General features: G+C 51.2%; 3 protein-coding genes across 8 annotated transcripts; 1 reads left to right on the forward strand and 2 right to left on the reverse strand.

Moving 5' to 3' along the window:
- Nucleotides 1–483: 483 nt before the first annotated feature.
- PYGO2 (pygopus family PHD finger 2) lies at nt 484–4,530 on the reverse strand. Of its 3 annotated transcripts, none has more exons than XM_007525343.3 (3): nt 4,186–4,530; nt 3,664–3,713; nt 484–3,013 (listed from the first exon to the last, which is right to left on the reverse strand). In XM_007525343.3, exons 1-3 carry the CDS (start codon nt 4,286–4,288, stop codon nt 1,946–1,948), a joined length of 1,221 nt encoding a protein of 406 aa, XP_007525405.2. In that variant the 5' UTR covers nt 4,289–4,530; the 3' UTR covers nt 484–1,945. The 3 variants fall into 3 exon arrangements, with proteins under 3 accessions (XP_007525405.2, XP_016044724.2, XP_060057530.1); XM_016189238.2 differs by lacking the exon at nt 4,186–4,530 and adding an exon at nt 4,064–4,168; XM_060201547.1 differs by lacking the exon at nt 4,186–4,530 and adding an exon at nt 4,043–4,157.
- Nucleotides 4,531–4,932: 402 nt separating this feature from the next.
- On the reverse strand, nt 4,933–20,297 carry SHC1 (SHC adaptor protein 1). 4 transcript variants are annotated; one of them, XM_007525342.3, is made up of 13 exons: nt 20,084–20,297; nt 11,661–11,828; nt 11,214–11,284; nt 10,729–10,792; nt 10,530–10,649; nt 10,133–10,186; nt 9,958–10,009; nt 9,719–9,845; nt 7,742–7,943; nt 7,590–7,659; nt 7,382–7,516; nt 7,021–7,259; nt 4,933–5,987 (listed from the first exon to the last, which is right to left on the reverse strand). In XM_007525342.3, exons 2-13 carry the CDS (start codon nt 11,823–11,825, stop codon nt 5,859–5,861), a joined length of 1,428 nt encoding a protein of 475 aa, XP_007525404.1. In that variant the 5' UTR covers nt 11,826–11,828; nt 20,084–20,297; the 3' UTR covers nt 4,933–5,858. The 4 variants fall into 4 exon arrangements, with proteins under 4 accessions (XP_007525404.1, XP_016044723.1, XP_007525403.2 ...); XM_016189237.2 differs by having other exon boundaries at nt 7,382–7,513; nt 20,084–20,238; XM_007525341.3 differs by lacking the exon at nt 20,084–20,297 and having other exon boundaries at nt 7,382–7,513; nt 11,661–12,411.
- Nucleotides 20,298–20,357: 60 nt separating this feature from the next.
- On the forward strand, nt 20,358–25,573 carry CKS1B (CDC28 protein kinase regulatory subunit 1B). The gene is made up of 3 exons (XM_007525408.3): nt 20,358–20,639; nt 23,368–23,495; nt 25,061–25,573. The coding sequence occupies exons 1-3, from the start codon at nt 20,581–20,583 to the stop codon at nt 25,111–25,113; spliced, it is 240 nt and encodes a 79-aa protein (XP_007525470.1). The 5' UTR covers nt 20,358–20,580; the 3' UTR covers nt 25,114–25,573.
- The last annotated feature ends 1,939 nt before the right edge of the window (nt 25,574–27,512 follow it).

Raw genomic sequence — 27,512 nt, forward strand, 5'->3', positions numbered from 1 at the left:
GTACCCGCGGTTTACCCCAAGGCCTGCGGTTTCTAGAGAAGCCCCCAGCCTGAATGGTTCAGTTGGCAACTGCAAAGATGACGAGGGCGAGGGCCAGTAGGGGCCGTGGACGGACGAGGACAGCTGCAGGGGCGGGGGAAGCGGGACAGCGTCCGAAATAACTCCTGCTGTTTGGAGGTGCGCCCAAGGGGCGTGGGGGGGGGGGCGTGCAGAATTGCTTAAAGGAGGCCAGCTCGATGAGATCGACCCTGCCCCACCCCTAACCCAACACTCCTAGGGGAAAGGGTTCTGAAGCCAACAGAGGAGGGTGTTATGCAGCCTTCCTGGGGTCCTGGCTCCCACTGGGCCCCAGCATGTGCTTGAAAAGATAACTCAGAAGCCTGAGCCTTCTTCTGCACCTACAGGGGTACACTTAATCCTGGGGCCCAAGTACCCACTCCACTTCTCCCTCCAGTGGCGACTGAGCTTCACAAATAGCACGTCTTGTCCAGATTTTCAAGTTTTTACTAATCCAACCGTACAAAATAATCCCACATTCCTGCCACTCATGCTCCCAAAAAAGCAGCAGAGGGCAAGGAGCAGAACTGGGTGGACACTCCCCTAGAGGCCATCTTACAAAATTGGGGGTGGGGCAAGGACACAAAGATAGCAACAAGAGGAGCGAAAAGAACAACACAAAGTTGGGGGGAGGTGCCACCTGTGTTGTGGTGGTGCGGGAAAGGGCGGAGGGGCGCTGGAAGGAGCCCTGAGACATTCTCTCCTTCAGGGACTGCTGGCTCCACCCAGTGGGGGCTGTACATTGGATCTCGTCTTTACAAAGGGTCTGAAAAGTGGGGGGCATGGGGCCCCAGGCCTCCCACCCCACTGAGGAACATGTGAGTTAATTTTAAACATGAGGGAGAGCCGACATCCATCTACCATTCTCTGGCAGGCAAAACAGCCAGGCCAGGTCTGGGGCAGAGAGGAATGAAAGCTGCTATTTCCATCAGGCTCGGGAAGACAGGAGCAGCACTTGGGAAGAGAAGCAAGGTCCATGCCAGCTCTGGATTGCCTTGCGTACGGCAGTGAGGGAGGGTCCCACTACTGTCCCTGGCCATGAGGTCTCACTTGGACCCTTTAAACAGAAATGAGAAGAAATGAGGTATAAGGGCACTATTCCTTTTCAAGCTCTCCCTCAAAGGAGGCCATGTGGGTGTGCCAAAGGCCAGCCCCAAAGATGGTGTGCGAGAAATGGGGCAGTGTGGTTAACAGCAAACCCTCTGCTTCTAATATTCTAGTTAGGCTTCAGATCCCAGTTTTTGGCAAAGACATGGTTGTCCATCAGGAACTGAGCTCAAGAGGCTGAGGAAGGACCAGCAACTTTGGTATAAGATGATAAATCCTGACACCACCTCCTGCCACTGTCAAAAAGCAAGAAGCCCCTGGTCCCTGGGAAAGGACCCCAGACAAGAACTCCCATGGGGAGGAACTGTGAGGTCTTTAAGGAGCCACTGGGGAAGGTCAGAAAAATGGGGACACTTCCATGCATTGCCTAAAGCTGACATTAGGCCTGAGAAAGGATTGTGGCAGGGTTGGGGAGACCCCCAACTTCTCTAAAAAGAAACCTTTAACGCTGGAGCCGTGGAGCCAGAGGGGAGCATCAGGCACAGGAACTGGGGTATCTATCCTCTGTAAAGGGGACACCCCATCCTTTCAGATTTTTTTCTCCAGCCTCTTCCTCTTACGCACCTTCCCCACCCCCTCCGAAAATGGCTATGCTCAACACAGCTTTGGTTTCCTGGATCTGTAGATCAGAGTATAACTTTCCAGAAATGTGAGTGATCCAGACTCTCCTGCTGTCCCCTTCCCCCCTTAGGAGCCACTGTTTTCTGTCCTCAGGGGGGTGGGCAGCAGATGGGAATGAAGATGAACTGCGGGAAACACGGGAAGGGGTGGGGCACCGTCTTCACCCATCGTTGGCTGCCACCAGCTGTCCCATGCCCTCTCGTATGTAGACAGATTGGATCTCCTTAGTTTTGAGGCAGAGGTCGCAGGCCCAAACAGCGGAAGCTTCAGTGGTCAGCAGACCGTAGGCACTCTCTGTCATGCCCGTGCACTCTCGGTGGAACCACTTCTGGCAGGAGGCCTCGCATAGGATGGCGTCCTGGTCATCATTCACCTCACTCCGGCAGGCGCCACACGGGTACACCAGGCCTGGTGGAGGCTGTGGCCCTGAGCCCCCACTGGCTTTGCTGGGGGGGGGCAGGCTGTTGGCATCTGGGGTGCCTCCACCCCGCCCACCACTGTTGGGGGGGAAGCTGGGTTGATTCCCATTCACAGCAGCTGCTGGGGAGCCTGAGTGGGGCTCCGGAGGAAAAGCTGTGGGGGCAGGTGGGTTCAGCGGTTTCCCGCCATCCTCACCGCCAGGGCCAGGGAAGCCAGGGTCTGGGCCAGGGAAGGGGCTTGTATTGGGGGGAAGGCTGGGGAGCCCTTGATTAGGCCTCTGGAGAGGAGATGGACCGAAAGGTGCCCCTGGCTGGGCAAAACGCTGGGGGAGAGTAGGGGGGCCTAGCTCCCCTCTGGATGGCTGCCCCATGGTGGGGGAAATCATGGGGCCAAACCCACCCACCGTGCCAGGCATCATCTGCCCCCCAGGAGGGCTAAAGTTCTGGCCCAGGGGCTGGGTGAAGGGCTGGCTGGGAAAGTTCATGTTGCCAGGTGGCGGGTAGCCAGGCCCCTGGGGGGGCATGCTGAAAGCTGGGCCCATGGGGTTGGGGGGAAATGGAGGAGGCTGTCGACGAAGAGGCTGGGGGCCCCCTCCACCAGGGGTACCATAGCCTGGGGGAACCTGGCCAGCCATGCCTCCCTGTATACGGAAGCCCCCAAAGGGTACCGGGCTGCCCAGGAATGGAGGGGCTGCGCCCCCAACCTTAGGAACACCAAAGTCATCCTCGAAAGGGTTGGAGGCCACCAAGTGATCCACCATGGGCGTTGGGGGCGGCGAGAACTCCGTCAGGTGGGAGTATGCGGGTCCCTGGTGTGGGGGAGGAACAGGATGGGAAGAGTCAGTAGAAGGAGCCAGGCAATGGTACACCTGGTTGAGCACACACATTAGCATGCACAAGGGACCTGGCTCGAGTCCCCATTCCCCTCCCGCAGTGGGGAAGAGTCACAAGTGGTAAAGTACTGCAGGCCATCTTGTTTCTCTCCATACCTACCTCTTCCCTCTCAATTTCTCTGTTCTATAAAGTATGGAGCTGGGTATGGGGGGAAAAAAGGGAAAAGAAAAAAAAACGGCTATCAGGACCAGGAGGCTTGTAGCATGGGCACAATGCCCTAGAGATAACTCTGGTGGAAAACAAAAAACAAAAACCTCAAAGCCCCCCCCCCCACACCTCAGCTTGCTCATCTGGAAAGTAGGCATGATGCCCAGCCCCCCATTGTCCACATACTGATGGAGCACTGCAGTACAAACACCAGCAGCTAGAAAGGGGGTGACATGGAGGGCAGGGCAAATCCATTGGGGTAGGAGGAAGAGGTGTGTCCCCCCCTCACCATAAACATGTCAAGAGAGTAAAATAGACCAGAAACACAGCGAGACACAGCTAGCTCCCTCTGCTCTTCACAAAGCAGAGGTGGGTAAGTGGCCCTCACACCCCAGCCCAGCCACGAGAAACAGCTCACCTGGGTGTTGGATTTCCTGCGCTTCTTTTCCGGACTCTTCATTTGTAGACCTGGAGGAGCAGCAAAGAGCAGATGGGGGAAAAGTGGAAAAAACTTCCCTGAGGTTCCCCCAAGTCCCTGCTCCCCAGCCCTGCTCAAGCAGCCTTCCAGCTTCAACATATACTTGCCTGCTTGCTCACAGTAACAAAGGTGGAAAAGCCATTGCAGCCACTCTCTCCACTCTACGCATTAATTTTAGAGATATCACAGCACACAAGCTCCCTCCAATGGGGTGGGGGCCAGGCTCCAACTTGGGTCGCGTATATGGCAAAGCAATGCACTATGCAGGTTAGCTATTTTGCCCCCCCCCCCGACTCTTCCTTTAAGAGATACTGCATACCTGACACCCCCAGACTCCCACCTGTGTCCCCAAGAGGCTCAATCGGGGTCTCCCGTCCCCATCCCTGAAGGGCTGCAACTTGGCAGTCTCCACACCCGAATCCCTCCCGCGCCGCTTAGCCCCAGCCCCCCGGGCGCTCTCACCGGCCTTGCCCTGCTTCCTCCCGGTGCTGGGCGGTGCAGGGGGCGGTGCGGGGCCGCCACCTCCCTCCAGCTTGTCCGGTGGGGGCGGCGCTGAGGCGGCCATGGAGCGTAGCCCGGGTCAGCGGCGGCTGGGGGCGGCGGGCGCGCCCACGGATAGCAGCATCGTCGAGCAGGGAGCCAAGGGCGGAGGCCCAGGGCGGGCGAGCAGTAGCGAGAAGAGCCGCGCTAGCCGCGCAATCCCGGCCTCCCCGCCGGAACCGGAACCCGGCTGGGACGCACCACCGCGCAGGGCCCAGGACTCGATGGGGGCGGGCCCAACAAGCTCTCCGCCCCGGACTGTACCACCCGGCCAGGAGCTCCCCACCCCTGCCGCTTGGCGGATCGCGCCCCGGTGACCCAGGGACAGTAATAGGTTGCAAGCGATAGGGACTCGGGAGACCCAGATAGAAGAAATACGGACTTTAATGAAGACGACTTCCCTTTGGTATAAGTGAGAACCATGACAGCTCAACACAACAGAAGGTGACACCGGGTCGGGACAGAGTGCTGCGCCCCCCCCACCCCCCACCCGTGACCTCAGGTCTCTGTCCCCACCCACTAGGACCCCGCCTCCCAACCCAACCGCAGAAAGCCCATGGTGTTTTCCCAGCTCCCCGCCACTCCCAGGAGTCTCTCTCGTAGAAAAGATGCTGCTGGACCCTCTGCCTCAAGGGCAGGGAGAAGATGCAAGTTTGTAGGAGGGCTTGGGGGGGGGGGGGGAAGGTGATTTACAAGTGGAACTGATTATCATCCTGTGCGCTCAAGAACACACCATAGAAAAACAAGAGTCAAGAGTCAGCCTGCAGTCTTAAAAATAGATGCGTATAAAAGAAGACACAAGTGAACGTCTGCAGGTGGTGGTAGTGGGATTGTCGACTGCTTTAAGAGTGTCAAGGCCCCTGTGCCCACTTTCCCCAAACCCACCTGAGGGAATCAGTGGGGTTTGGAAGGCTTTGGCTGTAGAGTGACATACAATATGGCATAGGTGGGGCCTAAGGGCAGATGCAGACCCCAGCGGAGAGGGGGGGTCCCAGGAGGCACTAAGAAGGCAAGAGAGGGACTGAGGCCATGTTAAGGCTGTAGGTCCCCTGGAAGAGGCCAGCTGCTGTGCCTGCCTCACATCTCCCGACCTAAATGGAAGGGGGTGCTGAGGGGGGGAAAAAGGACAAGAAGCAGTCCCAGATGCCACCTGTCCCCTACTCTTTGCATAAAATATTGGAAAGACCTAGGATATGGTCAAAGGCACAAGTTTCAACACGGGGGGGGGGGGCCTGTGGAGAGGGGTCTGGGGCACCCTGAGCCCAGAGGTGGAACAAAGGTGTGATGCATTACCCCTACCTGGGAGGGTTACTGCCCCTAAGATTCTATCACATGAGATGCCCCATTCCAAGACACTGCCTAGGCCTGCAGTCTAGTTGGCACGGGAAAGGCCCAGGGAAGGGGCCACCATCCAGTAATACTTTGGTGAGGCATAGGGGGAGCAGATGCTGTTCCAGGCTCCTGATGAGACACTCTTAGCTGGAAGCTGAGCCCCAGTGTCTGCTCAGCCCCATCTCCTGGGGCCCCGCCCAAGGACACGCCCCCGGGCGGGGCCTGAGACCCAGTAGTGGAGGAGTTGAAGGGCAAGGGTGAGGTCACTGCTTGCGCTCCACTGGCTGTTGCAGGCACAATTCACTGCCGGCAGAGATGATGGGCAGGTGATTGTCCATGTGATGGCTAATGAGGTGACTAACGCTGTCAAAGCGATGATCCTTCGTCCGGACCTGGGAGGCGGGGAGGAACAGTTAAGGAAGCTGGACAGAGGAGAGAGAGATGGAGAGATGGCAGGGGAGCAGGGCCTGTGGCCAGCCCTGATCTGATTGGCCAGCCCTAATCTAATAGTATGAAGTCTCTAGAAAGGAGAGCCAGAGTAGTTAAGGACTAGGGGGAAAGGTGAGGGGAATTCCACCTCAGACTGTGAGGCTGACGGACCCTGAATCCTCCTTTGGCCTAGAAGAGAGTGATGTGTCTGAGTGGGACAGGATGCAAAAATGACATAAAAGGAGGGCTGGAGAAATAGCTCACAGAGTAGGGTGCAGCCTAGGTTCAAGCCCCAGCACTACATGGGAGGGGCCAAGGCACTGTGGGGAGCGCTGTGTGTTTATGTAAACATATACATCATCATCATCTCATAATAAGGTAGCTGGGTGATGCTGTACCCAGTAGAGCACAGTGTGCCATGCATGAGGATCTGGGCTCAAGACCACTGTCCTACTGGCAAATGAGAAGCTTCATGAGTGATGGAGCAGTGCTAGCTCTCCCTCCCTCACCCTCTACCAAATACACACACACACCTACCTGAATGAAAAAGTCAGCCTAGGAGTGGTGAAATCAGTCATATATAATAAGGCCCTGACTTCACCAAAAAAAATAAGATTTGGAAGGGAGACTGAGATTGTTGCAGCGAAGGGTCCAAAGTTGTGAGAGTGGTGGGCAGTGTAGGGAGGAAAAGCCTCACTGCTCTGAGCCCTGAGTCTGGAAGTGTGTATGTGGTTCTTGGTTCCTCTTGGAAACAAAATCTTGGGGTGTCTAGACTCTAACCCCTCTCCAGGACAGTAGCCTCTTATCTAGAGAGGTGGGCAGCAATGCGAACCTTCTAGCACTGAATAATTAATGCCAGGCCTGGGGGAACACAGCCCAGGAACCCTACATTGCTGGGGGGAGATGCCAAGTGCCTTGAGAGCACGAGGGGCCCAGCAGGGAGATCCACTGAACAGGTAAGGAGGGAGGACTGCACCCTGACTTGGCCACACTCACCACTCCCTCGGGGTCCACCAGGAGCAGGTGCTTGGGCTGCCCGCTCTGCAAGCCAGTCAGCACGTACTGGCCAGGCGTGGTGGTGCTCTCCCGCACCAAGAAGTCCCCATTGACCTGTAGCAGGGCCTCAGCTTCCCGCCGGTTCAGCTTGCCATGGAACCAGGGCTCCCCTCGAAGCTGCTCAGCCATAGCTGCAGTCTGTAGGGGTGGAGGCACCCGCAAGGCATCTTCAAAGGGCTCTGGTAGTGAGCAGAGAGAGGCTGGAGGCAGTTGCTGGCACCACATAGGCCCACCCAGACCCTCAGGGAGTGGAGGAGGAGGGAGGTTAGGGTTGAGCAGGAAAAGACACAGGAGGACTCACTCATGTCAAAGAGATCTCGGGGTGCACTGCCATTGATGATGGCATTGGGGGGCCCAGTCCCGCCCCCCACTTGCCGGGCCTTGTCCAGGTTCTGGACATTGACGTAGGAGGGGTCATCAAAGAGTTCTCTGCCTGCTAAGGAAAGGAAGTGTCCAGCGCCCCAGACTTGCCTCCCTCCCCAGCCCCCACCCAGGAGACCCCCTTTTACCTGCACATGGCTGTGGAGGTGGCACCTGCTTGCGGGCCTCCAGGTCACCCCCCACAGGCTGCCCCACAGGCTACAAGGACAGACACAGCGTGAGACCAGAGGCCACAACCAGCCCCCACCCCCACCAGCCCACCTCTAGCCCAGCAACTGACCAGTGTGGCTCCCAGGTGGCTCGGTGGCTGGGTACTGGGCACAGTGGGCCGAAAAGCCCCTGAGGGGACCCCTTCCCGAAGCCTCACATCCACCATCCCCCCAAGAGGGGGGTCCTTCCCAGGAAAGTCATTGTAATATTGGTGGTCAGGTGGCTCCTCCTCCTCCTCCTCGTCCCAGGCTGAGCCATCAAAGCCTGCCATCCTGAGAGAGACAGGGACAGATCATCCAGGTGTACTGGGGGACTACTGGGAGGCAGGGCTGAGGCTGGATGCTGCACCCAGTCAGTCCCCCTTCCTGGCAACCTGGAAGAGACAACTTCTTTCCTCAACATCACTGATAAAGAAAATGAAGGTCAGAGGTGAAAAGATTTGCCTGAAGTCTCCCAAGAAAGGGGGGATGGAGTGAAGGTGTTAATTTGGATCTGACTTTGAAGTTATACTCTGATGTCTACTCCAGCTCCCAGGCCCCAGGAAGCAGGAAAAGTTCCAGTTTCAGGGATACAATAGACTGGGACATTTTCTTTTTTTTCTTCACCACAGCACTGCTCAGCTCTGGCTGATGGTGGTGCTGGGGATTAATTTAAGAATATCATGCAAAAAAAAAAAAAAAAAGAATCTCAGGCATGGAAGTCATTTGTATAACCATGATAGAATTTCCACAGCCCAATCCAGGGTATCTCAACTGCATGGAAATGCTCAGCATCTGCTAGTTGAATGAGGGACAGGCAGAGACCTCAAGAAAGAGACATTCTCCTTCACCCAAATTCTCCATGGCTTCCAAGAGCAGGGAATCTAAGAAGTAAGAAGGCTAGGGAAGCAGGAGTGCAACAGACTTTATTTCCTGAGGCTCTGAGGTCCCAGATTCAATCCCTAGCACCACAAGCCAGAGGTGGGCAGTGTTCTGGTACAAAAAAAAGAAAAAAACCCAAAAACTATAGGGCTGGAAAGATAGCATAATGATTATGCAAAACATGCATGAGGCTCCAAAGTTCCAGGTTCTATCCCCAGCATCAACATAAAATAGAGGTAAGTAGTATTCTTATAAAAAACAATTTTTTAAAAAAAGTTAATTAGGGAGTTGGACGGTAGGTCAGCAGGTAAAGCGCAAGGACCGGCGTAAGGATCCAGGTTCGAGCCCGCGGCTCCCCACCTGGAGGGGAGTCATTTCACAGGTGGTGAAGCAGGTCTGCAGGTGTCTACCTTTCTCTCCCCGTCTTCCCCTCCTCTCTCCAATTCTCTCTGCCCTATCTAACAACCACATCAATAACAACAACAAAAATAACTACAATGGCAATTAAAAAAAAAAACAAGGGCAACAAAAGGGAAAATAAATAATTTTTTTAAAAAGTTAATTAAATAAGATTTTTTTTCTCCTTTTCTTTGTCAGAGCACTGCTCAGCTCTGATTTATAATGGTGGCAGTGACTGACCCTGGGGCCTCAGGCATGAAAATCCATTGCATAAACCAATTACAATCTTATAAAATATACTTAAACCAATTAAGACCTTTATATTTTTTAGTTTTTTTACCAGCACATTGTTCAGCTCTGGTCCCAAGGGATTGAACCTGGGGCCTTAAAGCCTAAAGCATGAAAGTTTTTTGCATCATCACTATGTTATCTCCCTGGGTAAGAAATCTTTTAAGAAATAAAAGAGCCAGCAGGTAGTTCACCTGGATAGTGTGACTGCTTTGCCAGTATGTGACTCAGGTTAGATCTAGCCCCACTATACTAGAGAAAGCCCTAACTAATGCTGCATGTGATAGCTTTCCCTCTCTCTCTGAAAAAGCCAGCCTGGAGGGTGAAAAACAACTAAGGCTGGAGAACTGGGAAGAAAACAGGCCATGCCAGGAAAAGCAGGCTGGAGCAGTGGAGGAAGAGCTGGCCCAGGCTGCAGGAAGGGAAGAATAGCAGGAAATGGGAGGCGGGATTCCCAGGGGCCTCTTTCCCTCCACCTTGGACTCCAGTTGCTGGCTCACCTGTCGTGGGGGGTGACCAGCTTGGGTGGGTTCCTGAGGTACTGTTTGAAGCGCAGCTCAAAGGCCTGGCCGATGGTGCTGATGACATCCTGAGCTAGTCCTTCAGGACACTCCAGGATATGGCAGGCTGCAGGTACATGTTCAGAGATGCTCAACGAGCTCTGGGCTGTGCCTGCCAGCAGGGAAAAGGTCCCTAGTCCTGAGGGCCAGCCCACCCTGAGTTTCCCATGATGTCTCACCTCGCTGGTTCACTGGGTCTTTGGCAACATAGGCAACATACTCAGCTGTATCCTGGGGCAAGCAGAAAGGCCAGTGAGCTGGGGCTCACTCCTGAGCCCCCAAACCCTTTTCAGTCAGTCTCCCAATGTCTAGTCCGGGCTAGATCCACCACCCCTGCTTTGTGCCCCAGCTCACCGGGTCCCCGCCAGATGCAAAGGAGATGGATTGCATGTGGTGGTTGGCGATGATCTGAGGTGGTGGGGGGAAGAGGAAAAGGTTAACTCAGGATAACTCAGACCCACCTGGGTGACCCCCTCCTGGTCTTGGACCTGAGTCCCTATTTCATCTTGGTGGTTCGTTTCTAACCCCTTATCTTCCCCTTCACAGCACTTCCCCCTGACCCATCTTACTGTGCCCAAGCTCTTTCCTTTTTCTTAGTTTACAAGGGAGCACAGCAGGGCTGAGGAGGCCTCCTGTATGCAACTCCTAGCTCACTCCGCAGGGCTACCTCCTCAGTCCTGCTTCTGCCAGTACCCTGCCCTTTAGACCCTGGGAACCAGCCACACTCCTCACCCTCCCAGCGCAGCCCCACCTGCTTGCAGTCTGCGGCCATGAGATTGAGGCTGCTGGTGGAGACAGTGAGGGTGATGGGCATACCAGCGAATTTCAGGTTACTCCTGCCCAGGATGGAGCTCAGTGGACGGCTACAGGGCTGGAGGACCACAGGGTCTTAGAAGCTCATCCCCTCCTCTTGCCTCTCCCTGCCCCTCCAAATGTTCTAGCCCCCATACCTTTCTTCTTCTGGTTGCCCCCTTAGCGCCTGGCACAGCCTCACACACCAGACTGATGGCCTCCCTAGGGAGACAGGGGCTACTCAGACCCCAGCCTGCCCCCCACCCTGGCCAGGGCTACCACAGGGCTGGGGGAGGGTTAGCCAGATTCTGCGAACACTCCCTCCCACCCTCCCTCTCATGGCTCTTTGTCATAGTGGATTGAATTAAGGGCCTTTAATATTTGATGACACAGATTCCTGGTAGATTGAGTTAGGGCCTCAATGGGTGCAGTACCAGCCCATTCCAGCCACCGAATGTCCCCTTTCCACCCCAAAGCCGGGACACCCCAGCCACCCGCTCCTTCATACTCCAGTTCCAGCTGCCTGGGCATCCCCACCAACTGCTCCCAAGGACTCAGACTGACTCCCCAAACTTTCTCTCCATTCTCCCAGCACCCAAAGACAAGTCATAGAAAGCAGCACCCCAGAGTCACCCTTGCTGACCTGGTGACCTGAGTCCGGGTGTTGAAGTCCAGGGCACGCATGGACTGCAGGACCTCCACGCAGCCCATGTACTGGGGGGACCAAGCAGGGGACAGCCAGTCAGCCAGCTCCCCTAGCCCTGCACAAAGAGCCCCTCCTCTCTCCTTTGGATCCCTGGGGTGTGGAGTGAGGACAAGGCCCTGTCTACTGCCTGTGCCCACAGGAAGGGGGTGTGACACGACACACTGATGGCACAGTGATATCAGAAAAAGGGAGAGATGGGGGGACCCAGCCACTACACTTTTGGGGGGGCCTCCCAGTGAAGAATAGGAAGTAGGAGTCAGGAGAAGGAAGGAGGAGGGGGCTGGCACTACAGGGGCACAGTCTCACAGGAGGAGCAGGAAAGACTCCAGAAACTGGACCCCAAAACCAAGGGCAAGAGAGACTGTGACGGGGCAGCTCACTCACCCGGACCAGGTAGGAGACACCGGGCCCCATGACTTTGTCATTGGGGTGCAGCCAGCCCCGCGTGGGCTTGTTGACGAAGCTGCCGTGGCGGGTCCACTCCTCGCCCCCCAGCTGGCCCCCCTCCACCCGCGTCCGGCGCCCTCCGCCTCCGCTCAGCTTGTTCATGTCCTGCGGGAGGGGCGGGGGCGCTGAGTCTCCGGCCAACCCCTCCGCAGCCTCGGAGGCCCTGGCAGGGTCCCCCCTGAGGCTGGGCCGCCCCCCGCCCGAGTTGGCCAGCTTCAGGGTGCTCATCTTCGGGAAGAAGGAGCACAGGGTGGTGGGGCTGTTGTCGGCGGGCAGGGGTGGCAGCATGGGCCCCAGCGAGGAGGCAGACGGGGACGCTGGCTCCTCGGGCGGGGTGGAGCCCGACGCCCCATCCTCCAGCGACGATAGGGACTCATTCCTGAGCGGGTTGTACTTGGTCTTGGGGGGCAGCAGGTCCATGGCTGGCGTGGGAGGGAGGCCGCTGCCCGGCCCGGCCCCCCTGCCAATCTGGAGGCAAGGGGGCCAGGCAGGGGGCATCCCCGGGCCCTTAGCCCGAGCTGACCGCCATGCCCGGGGGTTGCAGGGGGTCCCCGGCAGGAGAGACACACGCGGCTCCTACTGGCAGCACAGAGCCCAGCCGCAGCGGGCCTTTCTCCGCCCAGCTGCAGCCGCTGCTCTGCCAGCCAGGAAGCAGAGCCTGGGACAGTGGCCCAGCTCCTCCCCAGGGCGGCGCCCGCGGGTCCCAGCCAATCCCCGGGCCAATGCTGACTCACAGGCTTGGGGGCAGGCTTTGCCCCCACCGCCCACACCAACCCGGTAGCAGCACAACAGGACCGGCAACCACCTCACAGACCTAGGAGGCAAGCCGAGAGGGGGAGGGAGCAGGGGGGAGGCCGGGCCTGCTGCGGCGAACTCCACCGGACGGACGTGGCAAGCTGGAAGGAGCAGGAAGCCCAGGGAGGGGACAGAGAAGGCGGGAGGAAACAGAGGCAGCCTGTGGGGGGTGGAGGGACCCCTGAGCTCAGCATTTCCCTTTCTGGCCCCGCGAAAGACACAAAGTCCCCTGTCCTCCAGCCCCACCCCCAACTGCCAGGCCCCAGGGGTAGTGGCTCCTGGGAGTCTGGGCCATTAGTGGCCTCTGCTACCACAGCTGCGGACAGGGGCTGAAGAAGAGAGAGAAAGGAAGGAGTCCCAGTGGGTGCAGAAGAGGGAGGAAAGCAGGGCTGGCCAGCTGGTCTGGGCGGGAAGGCAGGAAGGTGAGGAGGGGAGGCCATGCCTCCATCCATGCCAGGGCAGAAGCCATGGGCACACCCTCTTCTGCCCCCACACCAAGCCTGGTAAGGAAAAAGGATAGAAGTAGGGTGCAGAGGACTGGGAGGTGCTTGACCTACAAGCATGGGGTCCCAGATTCCATCCTTGCATCACACGTGCCAGATAGAATAACTGGTGTTAACAAGTTCCAGATGCTACTGTGATGCCAACTGGACCCCACCAATGTGTCCTGGAGCCCTGCTTCCCCAGAGCCCTGCCCTACTAGGGAAAGAGAGAGACAGGCCAACGCCCATATTCAGCGGGGAAGCAATTACAGAAGCCAGACCTTCCACCTTCTGCACCCCATAATATCCCTGGGTCCATACTCTCAGAGGGATAAAGAATAGGAAAGCTGATGGGGGGGGGGGGGAAGAATACAGGTCCAAAAAGGATGACAGAGGACCTACTGGGGGTTGTATTGTTACATGAAAACTGGGAAATGTTATGCATGTACAAACTACTGTATTTACTGTCAAATGTAAAACATTAATTCCCCAATAAAGAAATTAAAGAAAAAGAATAGGAAAGCTATCAGGGGATGGGGATGGGATAAGGAGTTCTTTTTATTATTATTTTTTTATTATCTTTTTTTATTGGATAGACAGCCAGAAGTTGAGAGGGAAGGAGGTGATAGAGAGGGAGAGGGACAGAGAGATACCTGCAGCCCTGCTTCATCACTTGCAAAGCTTTCCCCTTGCAGGTAGGGACCGGGGTGGGGGGTGGGACTCAAACCTGGGTCCTTGCACATTGTAACATGTGGGCTCAACCAGGTGCGCCACTGCCTGGCCCCTGGGATACAGAGTTTTCTGGTGGTGGGAAGTGTACCCCTCTTATCCTGGTTTTTGTCAGTGTTTCCTTTTTAAAAAATTATTTTTTAAAATATTTATTTATTTATTCATCCCCTTTTGTTGGATAGAACAGAGAAATGGAGAGAGGAAGGGAAGACAGAAAGGTGGAGAAAAAGATAGACACCTGCAGACCTGCTTCTGCGCTTGTGAAGCAACCACCCTGCAGGTGGGGAGCTGGGATTCGAACTGGGATCCTTAGGCAGGTACTTGCATTTTGCGCCACCTGTGTGTAACCCACTGCGCTACCACCCAACTCCCCAGTGTTTCCTTTTTATAAATAAAGATTTTTAAAAAAGAATAACATGCACTAATTCTCTTCCTTTCCTCTCTAACAAACTTCTTTTTTTTTTCTTTTATTTAAAGATGTGACTATCTAAATCATGGGAGTTATGTGGTTTATGCAATAAACTCTAATGCCTGAGGCTCTGAGGTCCCAGGTTTAATCTCCAGCATCACCCTAAGCCAGAGCTGAGTAGTTCCCTGGTTACAAAATAAATAAATAGAATAAAGTAAATCATGGTAGACATGGTTACTTAAGAGAGAGGAGTTAAGAAGCAGAGTGTACTCTGGTACATATGGCAAGAACAAACCAAGAACCTTGGGCACGCAAGTTCTGTGCTCCACTGGCTGAGCTAGTTCCCTGGCTGCATAACTGTATCTTTTAAAAAAAAGCAAAAAAAAAAACAAAAAAACCTGTGGTGCTTACTAGGAAGAAGCACTTGGCCCATTCCCTGGAGCTGCCAGGTGTAGAGAGGACCAAAGGAAGGTGGTGGAGGTCACCATAGCACAGTAGTGAAGGAGGTGGGAGAGGGGGACAGCTCTCCCAGAGAAGCAGGGGAGCAGAGTTCATCTGTGTTAAGAGCACAGGGTGCCAGGAGGAAACGGGTTCTGACAATAGTCCTTGGTCTGTTCCTTCCAAGCAGCCACTGGTCACAGTTCTGCTTAACGGAGGCAGAGAGAAAGCAGGGAAAGGGGCTGGGTAGTGATGCACCTGACATTATAATGCAAGGACCTGGGTTCAAGCCTGGTTCCCACATGCAGCGGGGGAAACTTCACAGGTGGTGAAGCAGTGCTACAGGTGTCTCTCTCCCCCTTCCTCTTAATTCCTCTCAATCTCTATCCAATAAATAAACACACTTACTAAAAAAAAAAAGAAAAAAGAAAAAAAAGAAATAAAAGAGGGCCAGGTGGTGGCGTACCTTCCTCACCTGCAGGACGTTCACTTCAGGAGTGGTGGAGCAAGTGCAGGTGTCTATCTTTCTCTCCCTCTCTAGCTCCCCTTTCTCTCAATTTCTCTGTCCTATCTAATAAAAAGAGAAACCAAAAGAAAGTAGGCTAAAGGCCACAAAAATGTGAAAACACACTCAGCTTAGAAGCAGATCTTGTACCTAGATCTGCATCCCAGAAAGAATGTACTCAGCCATAGAACTACTGTGATGGAAATAACCAGCACTTAACCTGTTATGTGCTCCCCTTCCTTGTCCAAATCCTAGGAGAGCTCTGGTCTTCCCAGTCCACTACCCCAGAAGGCATACTATACTTCTCCCCTAACTTCCTAAATCCTCACACTCTAGATGTCCTTTTCTTTAAAGCGGGGTTTTTTTTTTTTTTTTTTTTTTGGGGGGGGGGTAAACCCAGAGGGAAGGGAAGGACCCACAGGTGCAAGCATTAGGAAAGAGGAAGCAGGATTCTAAATTTCTCTAAGAAAGGATCTGTTTCTGGTTTGGGTGTGGGGGAGACGCTGCTAAAGGCCCAGCCCAGAGGGGAGAGGAGGAGGCCTGAGGGGTGAAAATAGCAGGAAATGGCAAAAGCCTCAGATATGTTTTCAGAAGGGGAGAATGAGCAAGCAGGACCTGAAGGAATGCCCAAATGAGAAATCCAGTTAGGGGGGAGGTGCAGACTCAGAGCAGCACTATGAGCAAAGTGGTCCTTTAAGCAAAGAATAGGATAGGGGTAGATAGCATAATGGTTATGCAAACAAGACTCTCAAGCCTGAGGCTCCGAAGTCCCAGATCCGTCCTCCACATCACCATTAAGACAGAGCTGATCAGTGCTCTGGTTAAAAAAAAAAAGGAAGGAGGCTGGGTGGTAGCGCACCAGGTTAAACGCACATAGTAGCACAAGGACCCACTTAAGGATTCTGGTTGAGCCCAGGCTTGCCGCCTACAGGGGGGTCACTTCACAAGCTGTGAAGCAGGTCTGCAGGTGTCTATCTCCCCCTCTTTGTCTTCCCCTCCTCTCTTTCTGTCCTATCTAACAACAATGGAAAAAAAGATGGCCACCAGTAGCAGTGGATTCGTAGTGCAGGCACCGAGCCCCAGCGATAACCCGAGGCAAAAAATAAATAATTTTTTTTTAAAAAAAAGGAAAGAACGGTCCGTGAGGTGGTGATAGTGGATAAACTATTGGACTCTCAAGCATGAGGTCCTGAGTTTGATCCCCTGAGTACATGTACCAGACTGGTTCTTTCTCTCATATCTTTCTCATTAATAAATAAAATCTTAAAAAATAAAAAAGAGTGGTCTGGGAGGTGGCACAGTGGATAAAGCAGCACATGTAGCAGAGTGGTGTCTGGTTCTTTCTGTCCTCCTATCTCTCTGATTAGTAAACAAAATATTTTTAAAAATAAAATAAAAATAAAAAGAATAGAACAGGGACCAGGTAGTGGCACAACTGGATAAGTGCACACATTACAGTGCACAAGGACCCAGGTTCAAGCCCCTGGTCCCCACCTGCAGGGGTGGAGCAGGGCTGCAGGTGTCTCTGTCTCTCCCTCTACCTCCCCCTCCCCCTCTCAATTTCTGTCTCTATCCAATAATAAATAAATAAATAAAAAGAACAGAACAAGACATAAATGAATACTATCTTTGCATGTATGAGATCCTGGACTCCGTATTTACATGTGTGTGTGTGTGTGTGTGTGTGTGTGTGTGCGTGTGTGCGTGCATGTGATACAGAGGTTTTAGGCAATAGACTTTCATTCCTGAGGCTCTGTGGTCTCAGGTTCAACCCGCCCCCACCCCCCCCCAGCACCACCATAACAAGAGTTGAACAGTGCTAAGGCAAAAAAAAAAAAAAAAATTCAAAAATCAAAATCAAAACCAGAAAAGGCAACCTCTTCCACACATTCCAAGCCACTGTTTTCTCCTGGAAGAAAACTTCTGCTCCCTATAAACAACTATATGCCACCAAGCTACAGAACCTGGAAGAAATGGACGATTTCCTAGATACCTACCAACTTCCAAAACTAAGTAAAGATGAAGTGGATAACATGAACAGGCCCATCACAACTAATGAAATTCAAACAGTTATCAAAAATCTTCCCAAAAATAAAAGTCCTGGACCAGATGGTTTTACAAATGAATTCTACAAAACCTTCAAAGAAGAACTAATACCTCTACTTTTAAAAGTCTTCCAGAAGATTGAAGACACTGGAATACTCCCTGCCAGCTTCTATGAAGCCAACATCACTCTGATACCAAAAGCAGACAGGGACACAACCAAAAAAGAAAACTATAGATCGATATCTCTGATGAACATAGATGCTAAAATATTGAACAAAATTCTAGCCAACTGGATACAGCAGTATATTAAAAAGATTGTTCATCATGACCACGTGGGGTTTATCCCAGGCATGCAAGGTTGGTTTAATATACATAAATCAATCAATGTGATCCACCACATCAACAAAAGAAAGACCAAAAACCACATGGTGATATCAATAGATGCAGAGAAAGCCTTTGACAAAATACAACATCCCTTTATGACCAAAACACTACAAAAAATGGGAACAGGTGGAAAATTCCTGAAGATAGTGGAATCTATATATAGCAAACCTACAGCCAACATCATACTTAATGGTGATAAACTGGAAGCATTTCCACTCAGATCAGGTACTAGACAGGGCTGCCCACTATCACCATTACTATTCAACATAGTGTTGGAAGTGCTTGCCATAGCAATCAGGCAGGAACAAGGAATTCAAGGGATACAGATTGGAAGAGAAGAAGTCAAACTCTCCCTTTTTGCAGATGACATGATAGTATACACAGAAAAACCTAAGGAATCCAGCAAGAAGCTTTTGGATATCATCAGGAAATACAGTAAGGTGTCAGGCTACAAGACTAAGGCAAGTATAGACCTATGGGACTACATCAAATTAAAAAGCTTCTTCACAGCAAAAGAAACCACTTCCCAAACCAAGAGACCCCTCACAGAATGGGAGAAGATCTTTACATGCCATACATCAGACAAGAGTTTAATAACCAACATATATAAAGAGCTTGCCAAACTCAACAACAAGACAACAAATAACCCCATCCAAAAATGGGGGGAGGACATGGACAGAAGATTCACCACAGAAGAGATCCAAAAGCCCGAGAAACACATGAAAAAATGCTCCAAGTTTCTGATTGTCAGAGAAATGCAAATCAAGACAACAATGAGATACCACATCACTCCTGTGAGAATGTCATACATCAGAAAAGGTAACAGCAGCAAATGCTGGAGAGGCTGTGGGGTCAAAGGAACCCTCCCACACTGCTGGTGGGAATTTCAATTGGTCCAACCTCTGTGGAGAACAGTCTGGAGAACTCTCAGAAGGCTAGAAATGGACCTACCCTATGATCCTGCAATTCCTCTCCTGGGGATATATCCTGAGGAACCCAACACACCCATTCAAAAAGATCTGTGTACACATATGTTCTTGGCAGCACAATTTGTAATAGCCAAAACCTGGAAGCAACCCAGGTGTCCAACAACAGATGAGTGGCTGAGCAAGTTGTGGTCTATATACACAATGGAATACTACTCAGCTGTAAAAAATGGTGACTTCCCCGTTTTCTGCCAATCTTGGATGGACCTTATTAAGTGAAATAAGTCAGAAACAGAAGGATGAATATGGGATCATCTCACTCTCAGGCAGAAGTTGAAAAACAAGATCAGAAAAGAAAACACAAGTAGAACCTGAAATGGAATTGGCATACTGCACCCAAGTAAAAGACTCTGGGGTGGGTGGGTGGGGAGAATACAGGTCCACGAAGGATGATAAATGACATAGTGAGGGTTGTATTGTTAAATGGGAAACTGGGGAATGTTATGCATGTACAAACTATTGTATTTACTATTGAATGTAAAACATTAATTCCCCAATAAGGAAATAAATTAAATAAATAAAAAGAAGGATCAATATGGGATAATCTCACTCTCAGGCAGAAGTTGAAAAACAAGATCAGAAAAAAAAAAAAAAAAGACAAGTAGAACCTGAAATGGAATTTGGCGTATTGCACCAAAGTAAAAGACTCTGGGGTGGGGGTGGGTGGGTCGGGAGAATACAGGTCCAAGAAGGATGACAGAGGACCTGGTGGGGGTTGTATTGTTATATGGGAAACTGGGGAATGTTATGCATGTACAAACTGTTGTATTTACTGTTGAATGTAAAACATTAATTCCCCAATAAAGAAATAATAATAAAAAAAAACTTCTGCTCCTAACACTTTTTGAGACAAAAAAGAAAAAAAGAAAGAGAAAGAAAGATAGAGACGCACGGTTGTTTCTGGGGTGAAGCTGGTTCTAGGAAAAGAACCTCAGTAAGTAGATGTGGGAATCTATGAGCAAGTCCAGTCCACCGTTGGATAGGAAAGGGGGTGTCTGGAACTAATTTTCCACCCCCAGGAGAGCCTGAGAGCTGGGGGTAGAAGGGATACCAATGGGAGAAAATGGGGGGGGATATAAGTAAGCAGGTGCAGCTTCTGGAATTGGAGACAACTGCGAGGACACTGAGGGGACGTCCAGGGACTGCCCTGACAGAGCTCCGAGGGGGCGTGGCTGCCTGAGACGCTCCCAGGCCCGGCTTCGGAACCCCCGGGTCGGGCTCGGAAGGGGCGGGACCCAGGCGGGGCGCGGCTTCACAGGCTCCCTCGGTTTCCAGAGGGGCCGGCGCTACTCTTTCGGGAGACGGGCGGTGATGAGCGCAGGAGGGACCAAGTGGGGCATCCCGGAGAAGGGCTGGGCAGCTGCCCAGAGGCGGGACTCCCAAAAGTGACAGGGTGTGGCCGGGACTGGAGCTCCACCAAAAGTCGGGGTCCGGGGAGCCCCCTGAAGTTGGGAGGTGGGACTTCCGGAGAAGGGGGTCTTGGGGGCGGGACTTAGAAGTGAAGACCGGAAGTAGGGTCCCTGGAGAGGGGGTTCCGGGGTGGAGGAGAGGGTCACCAAGTGGGAAGAAAGAAAGAACGGACTCACCAGGGCCTCATGGAGTCTCCGCACCGCACCGCGGGTCGATATGGTTCTGGATCACGGTACTGCCTCCTGAGGTCCCCGCTCCAACTTTCTCCCGGAGCCTGGCCTCCTTGGAGAAACTTTATTGCACTCACTTCCGGCCTCACTGACCCTTGACCCTCTACCTCAGCGTCCCTCCTCCGCCCGCCCCATTTTCCAGGGGCGACCAATGCCAGCCCGGGAAGCAGCACGAGCTTGGTGACAGCCAATGGGGGGCCCAATTTTTACCCACGCTCAGTCTAGGGAAACGTGAGAGCTCCCCTCCAATGAAGATGTGAGGTGCTGCAGTTCTCCCCCAATCGGAAGCGTGAAAGTAGAGCTGTCCCGCCTTAAGCCTGAGCGACCAATAAGAGACGCCGGCGGCGTGTTTGAAAGCGAGGCCAAAGAGGGTGCGAGCGTGTGCTTCTGGGAGTTGTTTGCAAGTTGGTCGCACGGGCCGAACGGTCTCCGACAGCGCGACTATGTCGCACAAACAGATTTATTATTCAGACAAATATGACGACGAGGAGTTCGAGTACCGGTGAGCGCCGGCGTGGGAGTGGGGACGAGGTCGTCAGCATTCCTGAGTGAGGGGCCCAGAGGTTGGGGACGGGGACTGGAACGCTAGGGCCAGCGCATGCGCTGGGGGCTGTCTGAGCTGGTATCCGCAGTAGGCGTCCGCGGAGCGCGTGCGCGAGCCGAGGGACTGGAGGAAGGAACAAAGCGGTGGGCGTGGCCGTCCGGGCGAGATCCGGTGTCCAGTGCTCTGGGCTGCAGGTGGACCTCCCCCCCGCTGCGCCAGCTCCCCTCCGCCTGCTGGGGAGTCTCGGGGAAAGGGCGTGGTTGTCTGGCATTGGTGAAGAAGGGGGCGTCCAGGCACTGGAGTGCCGTGGAGTGGAACTGACCAGAAAAGTGGAGGATAGATTGAGGGCATGGTGGTCTGGGAGGTGGCTCAGTGGATAAAGCACTGGACTCTCAAGCATGAGGTCATGAGTTCAAGCCCCAGCAGCACATGCACCAGGGTGATATCTGGTTCTCTCTCCTATCTTTCTCATTAATAAACAAAATCTTTAAAAAAAAAAAAATGTTGAGAGCATGGAACTAAGAGATGCTATTGGAGCAGCCGCAGGACATTGTATTAGAAACAGTGATGGGCTGCTTACAGGTTTCAGGTGCTCTACTAAAGCGCCTGCATAAGCTACGGTCCGTTTTCAGCAAGGCTGGGAAAGCCTGGCACCCTTCAGGGAGAAGGGCGTAAATGGTCTGAGAGATGCAAGTATTGGCGAAGCACAGGGACTTGCGGAGAGAGGAACCCACACAGTGGTTGCCTTTGATAACGCCTAGAGCCACCATTCTGAATTGGGAAATTAGAGGAACAAGGGATGTTTTTTTCCTGTAAATGCCGACATTTCACTTATTTTTTCCTCACTGTCTTTTTTTTTTTTAAGTTTATGGTTTAGTTATGTATTCTATTTTTTTTATTTACCGGAGGACTACTTAGCTCTGGCTTATAGTAGTGCTAGGGACTAAACCTAATACCTCAGAGCCTATTTTGAATAGAGACAGAAATTGAGAAGGAAGGGAAGGAGGAGAGACACCTACTGCGCCGTTTCACCACTACTGAAGCTTCCTACGTGCAGGTGGAGACCGGGGGGATTGAATTCAGGTCCTTGTGCATGGTTATGTGTGCTCTCTACCAGGTGCGCCGCTGTTTAGCGCCAGTTCTTTGAAAATATTTATTTTTTTATTTATTTATTGGGCAGAGAAAGAAATAGGTTGACAGATACACACCTTAGCACTGCTTCACCACTCGTGAAGCTTCATCCTCTGTAGATGGGGCCTTGCATGGTAATGTGTGCACACCACCTGGTCCCCTCACTGTAGTAGTATTTAAAACGACTTCCTAGCTTGCTTCTTGTCAACTGAAGAAAATAAAATGCAAGCTTGCTTTTCTTTGTGATTCTCCCCCAGTATGGGACAGCCTCCTGGAGAATTTGGGGTGTGCTGACCATCTGTGTCCCTGGTCCTTGGAGAAAGACCCCAGCCGCTCCTTCCTCTGATCAAACTAGACAGAAACTCTATGCTTATGACACCTTTGTAGAGTTAGGGGTTTTTTTTTAGATTTTTTTACATATATTTATTTTTCCTTTTGTTGCCCTTGTTTTTTATTGTTTTTGTAGTTATTATTATCATTGTTGGATAGGACTGAGAGAAATGGAGAGAGGGAGAGAAAGATAGACACCTGCAGACCTGCTTCACTGCCTGTGAAGCAACTCCCCTGCAGGTGGGGAGCCGGAGGCTCGAACTGGGATCCTTATGCCAGTCCTTGTGCTTCACGCCACCTGTGCTTAACCCGCTGTGCTACCAGCCAACTCCCTCAGAGTTAGTTTTATCCCCTGGAAGATTTGTAAGTTTTGGAATCCATGCTGTTAGAGACATTTAGGGGGTCAGGTAGTGGCACACCTGGTTGAGTGAGCATGTCCCATGCTGGAGGGAAGCTTCACAAGCAATGCTGCAGGTGTCTCTCCTCTCTTTATTGCTCTGTTTCTCATCCTCTATCAAAAAGAAAGGAAAAGTAAAAGGATGGCTGCTGGGAATGAGGAAGCTCTGCAGGCATGAACCAAGAGAGGTTTTGTTGCTTATTTTGGTCTAATGACAGACACTTGGGCAGGAATGATCTGGGGTGGGGTGGCACTTGGTGCATTTTAATTGATCATGATAAAGTTGAGTTAGGGTTGCCCAGTTCAAGCCAGCAGTGACTTCTTGGCTATGAAGGAGGTCTGTCCTTGGTTGGGGAAGCACAGAGTTGGCCAGAAGAACATTTACAGCACACCCCTTCCCTTCAGAAGTAGGGCAGAGAGATTGAGGATCACTCGTAAAGGATCAGCTCGTTAACACTCCCTTCTTTGTGGTACTCTTTTACACAGCTCTCCCTAATTGGCCCTTTCTCACCAATCTTCCTCCACACCATCTTCAGCTCCCGCGGGTGTGCTGAGTGGCTGCCGTGGCCCTGTTTAAGGGTAAGCAGACACTGAAGTGCAGGTTAGGGGCCTGGAGACTAGGTGTGAGGTCACTAGTCACTCATTAACTTGTACTTTTTCACATACTTTTGTGAGGGCTCCCATAACATCCTTTCATTTTTAGTTGCTTCTCTCTCACACGATCCTATGGACTCCCTGTCTTTGGAAACTGGGTTCTTTTTTCTCCTTTGGAATTAACTGTGCTAAGTCCTAATACAAGCTCCCTGCCTTCTCCATGTTTTTTTTCAGGCATGTCATGTTGCCCAAGGACATAGCCAAGCTGGTCCCTAAAACCCATTTGATGTCCGAGTCTGAATGGAGGAATCTTGGTGTTCAGCAGAGTCAGGGATGGGTCCATTATATGATCCACGAGCCAGGTTAGTGTGGTGCTGGAAGTGATCGTTCTCTTCTGCTTCACTGAGGGGGTAAAGGGATCTCATGGAAATAGGGGGCAAGAGGTGGTTTAGTAGTTCCTTATGCCACTGCTGTTTATAAGAACTTGAGTGATTTACTAAGAGTAAAGTACTGATGAAATTCAGAGACAGTCCCCCACAGCAAACCCTCCTTTTATCTCCTGTCCTGTCAATTACTCTTTTTTAGAGAGTTTATTTATTCATGAGAAATGATAGGAGAGAGAGAAAGAACCAGAAATCACTCTGGTACATGTGCTGCTGGGGGTTGACTCTGGACCTCATGCTTTCGAATCCAAAGCCTTATCCACTGCGCCACCTCCCCGACTACAATTACTCTTTTTTAGTGACCTTGGTCAAAGTCGTAACTCCTATTTCATTCTTTTTAAAATATTTTTATTTATGTATTTCTGAATAGAGACAGATCGAGAGAAGAGGAGGAGATATAGTGGAAACACCTGCAACCCTGCTTCATCTCTCATGAAGCTTCCCCACTGCAGATGGGGACCAGGGGCTTGAACCTGGGTCCTTGTGCACTGTAATATGTGTTGAACCAGATATGCCACCAGCCCCCTCTACATTACCTTTTTTTTAAATTATTGGATATTTTTATTATTGGGTAGAGAACAGAGAAATTGAGAGTGAGGGGAGATAGCGAGGGAAAGAAAGAAACCTGCAGGGAGTCGGGCTGTAGCGCGTTGGGTTAAGCGCAGGTGGCGCAAAGCACAAGGACCGGCATAAGGATCCCGGTTCGAACCCCGGCTCCCCACCTGCAGGGGAGTCGCTTCACAGGCGGTGAAGCAGGTCTGCAGGTGTCTATCTTTCTCTCCTCCTCTCTGTCTTCCCCTCCTCTCTCCATTTCTCTCTGTCCTATCCAACAACGACAACAACAATAATAACTACAACAATAAAACAACAAGGGCAACAAAAGGGAATAAATAAAATAAATATTAAAAAAAAAATTTAAAAAAAAAAAAGAAAGAAACCTGCAGCTGCTTCACCACTGTGAAGCTTCCCCCCTGCAGGTGGGCAACGGGCTTAAACTGGGGTCCTTGTGCATTGTATGTCATGTGAGCGCCTAACCAGGTGCACCACCATCTGATCCCCCTTCGTTCTCCATTCTTTTGTTCCAAATAAGCCAAGGAAAGTGCACTTTCTTGATAAAACACCAGACATCAACTGCCAGGCACAACAATGAAGAGCACCCTGGCAAATAGGAGACCAGATGCTAAGGGTTCTCTGCTTAGCTTCTTGGTCTGCTTCCATGTCCATGTACTTAAGTCTTTGTCTTTTATGAGAGAGAGACCAGAGGGCCCCTCTGCTGTGACATATGCCCTGCCAGGAAGTCCTGCATTCTACCCACTTAGTTATAAAGACAGGTGGCAAGGGCAACAAAAGGGAATAAATAAATAAATATTAAAAAAAAAAGAAGGAAAAAAACAAAGACAAGTGATAGCTGGGAGGTGGGAGTATGGTTGTACAGTACGTACAACAGGGTGGGCTTCTCTCTCAGATTTCACTCATTCTTGCAGAGCCTCACATCTTGCTGTTCCGGCGGCCACTGCCAAAGAAGCCCAAGACATGAGAAGTCGGAAGCCCCTTGCCAGCCTCGAGCTTCCCATAGCTGTCCTCACTTGCTACCATCTTTCCGATAATGTTGTGTCACCCTTCTGTCTCTCACTTTGATATTTAAAAGATGTTCGGTGCACTGTCTGGATGTGTTGGTGGCTGCTTTGCAGCATCAGCAGCAACCCTGGTAACCGGTTGCATGCATGCTTCTGGGGCTGCAGTCCCTGCTGAGTGCCACCCCGTCGGCCTGCATAGTGAGGTCTGCATCTGCAGAGCACGGGACAGGGCGGGACAGCCAACCTAAGCATCCTCCTGTCCCAGGGAGCCTCTAAACTGTCTGTTTTGGGCGTTTTCCTGTTGGGTATTGTATTATGTATGGGGATTTCTGTTTCAGTGTTTTGGAAGCATTCCATTTTATTCAAGAAACCTGTTCTGTGTTACAAGCCTTGATTAAAGAGGAAGTTTTTATAACTGAATTTTCTCTCCTTAATATTTTATTTATTGGTGGGCGGGGTTAGATAGCATAGTGGTTATGCAAAGAGACTGTGGTGCCTGAGGCTCTGAAGTCCCAGGTTCAATCCCATAAGCACCACCATAAGCCAGAGCTGAGCAGTGCTCTGGTGTTTCTCTGTGTCTTTCTCTCTGCATCTCAAACATAAAATACTTTTAAAAAAACTTTTAAAAAACTCTTTATTTATTGGATAGAGACAGAAATTGAGAGGGATGGGGAAGGTAGCAATAGAGACATCTGCAGCACTGCTTCACCACTGGTGGGGGTCCCAGGGCTTGAATCTTGGTTCTTGCGTATTGTGATCGATCAACCAGATGCATCATTACCCGGCCCCTAACTGATTGCCCCTCGTGGGGTGAGCATCCCATTTAATGTGGTTGTAGTTACATGCTCTTCGTTTAGATAGTTCAACTCCACTTTCTTTATATAATAAAAGGACTATTTCAACATTCACATAACTGGTCTTTAATCTCTTCTAGGCAGATATATATACTGCAAAACATCCAGTGAAACGAGTCACTCTTAACTGCTAATCTGGCATAGAAAGATGACACTGACTCTTCCTCATTTAGCACAAGCTAGCACATGAAGGAAGAGGGACAGGGCTGCCTGCCAGTGTCCACCACTTCCTCCTCTGCCTGAGACTTGGACACTTTGACCAATACAGCACCTTGGTTCTCTGGCTGTCAGTTTAATTGAGCATTGGGATCACCCAGTAGCTTTAAAAGTAATGATTAGAGCTGTGGGCTGAAGTTGGTCGGGTGGGTCCTGTATGGAAATTTCAAGCATTCTCCCTATTTATTTTTGCCTCCAGAGTTATTGCTGGGGTTATTGCCTGCACCATGATTCTACTGCTCCTAGAGGCCCTTTTTTTTCCCTTGTTGTTTTATCATTGTTGTGGTTATTATGATTGTTATTGATGTCACAGGCCTCTGAAGCACTCTCCTGCAGGTGGGGAGCTGGGGGCTTGAACCGGAACTCTTGCGCTGGTCTTTGCTTTTCGTGCCATGTGAGCTTAACCCGCTGTGCCACCGCCCGACTCCCAAATTATCCCTTTTTAAAGAAAGTATTAATGAGAGAGAGAACCACAGCATCACTGAGACGCATGATGCCAGGGACTCAACTCAGAGGCTCATGTTGGTTTTTTTTAACCAACTGTTCATCTCTGGTTCATGGTGGTATGAGAGATTGAAACTGGGATTTTATAGCCTCAGACTTGACTCTGCATAACCATCATGTTACGTCCCCTGTGCCCTTGTACTTTTAAGTCCAATGTTTCCACGCTGCATGATTTTTCAATCATTCTCACACAGGTGGTAATGCAGAATTAACATTTGAGTAAACAAATGTAAACTGTTGTCTACCCACTTATTTTCTAGAGTAGTAGTTCAAGCATAGCACCCAGATGAGATGTGTCAGCATTAACTAAAGCTCATAAAAAAATTGAACTCCACTGTAAACCTGTAGTCAAACTAAGGGGGTGGGCCCAGGGCCATTTTAATAAACCCTCCAAGTGATATTGATGCGCATGCAAGCTTGACACCTACTGGTGGAGGACTGAAACAGAACAGATGTCTGAAAGGCCAGGAGAGCAGGGAGGAGTCAAATATCACTATAATCACTAATAAAGAGAATAGAGCATATGGCTATGCCATTAAGCAAGTGAACTTTTGTTCTGCCCGTATCTCCCCCCTTTTTAAATTGAGGTTCTTGTTAACTGAAAACAGCTTATGGAAAAGAATTATCTAGAAGCCTCACTCATTATTCATTTCAACTTTTCTGAACTGGTTGCCTATAATATGTGTGCTGTATCTTTAAGGGGGGTTCACAGAAAACAAAAACTGCTGAGTGTCCTCAGAATGAAGAGCTTGTTAAAGGTGGAGCTCATGCCCCACCCAAGCTTG

Source organism: Erinaceus europaeus, chromosome 11 (genome assembly GCF_950295315.1).
Source record: "Erinaceus europaeus chromosome 11, mEriEur2.1, whole genome shotgun sequence".
NCBI lineage: Eukaryota > Metazoa > Chordata > Mammalia > Eulipotyphla > Erinaceidae > Erinaceus > Erinaceus europaeus.

Bases quoted from the DNA above. Each gene is read 5' to 3' on its own strand.
- SHC1 (XM_007525340.3), bottom strand. From the start codon at position 12,221: ATGCCCCCTGCCTGGCCCCCTTGCCTCCAGATTGGCAGGGGGGCCGGG. The intron at 10,010-10,132 runs GTGAGCTGGGGC...TGCTTGCCCCAG, and splicing joins TTGCATCTGGCGGGGACCCG to GATACAGCTGAGTATGTTGC. The intron at 7,517-7,589 runs GTAAAAGGGGGT...TCCTTTCCTTAG, and splicing joins ACCTCCACAGCCATGTGCAG to CAGGCAGAGAACTCTTTGAT.
- PYGO2 (XM_007525343.3), bottom strand. From the start codon at position 4,288: ATGGCCGCCTCAGCGCCGCCCCCACCGGACAAGCTGGAGGGAGGTGGC. The intron at 3,714-4,185 runs GTGAGAGCGCCC...CTGCTCCTCCAG, and splicing joins GAGGAAGCAGGGCAAGGCCG to GTCTACAAATGAAGAGTCCG. The intron at 3,014-3,663 runs GTGAGCTGTTTC...CCCCCACACCAG, and splicing joins GCAGGAAATCCAACACCCAG to GGACCCGCATACTCCCACCT.
- CKS1B (XM_007525408.3), top strand. From the start codon at position 20,581: ATGTCGCACAAACAGATTTATTATTCAGACAAATATGACGACGAGGAG. The intron at 20,640-23,367 runs GTGAGCGCCGGC...GTTTTTTTTCAG, and splicing joins GACGAGGAGTTCGAGTACCG to GCATGTCATGTTGCCCAAGG. The intron at 23,496-25,060 runs GTTAGTGTGGTG...TCATTCTTGCAG, and splicing joins TTATATGATCCACGAGCCAG to AGCCTCACATCTTGCTGTTC.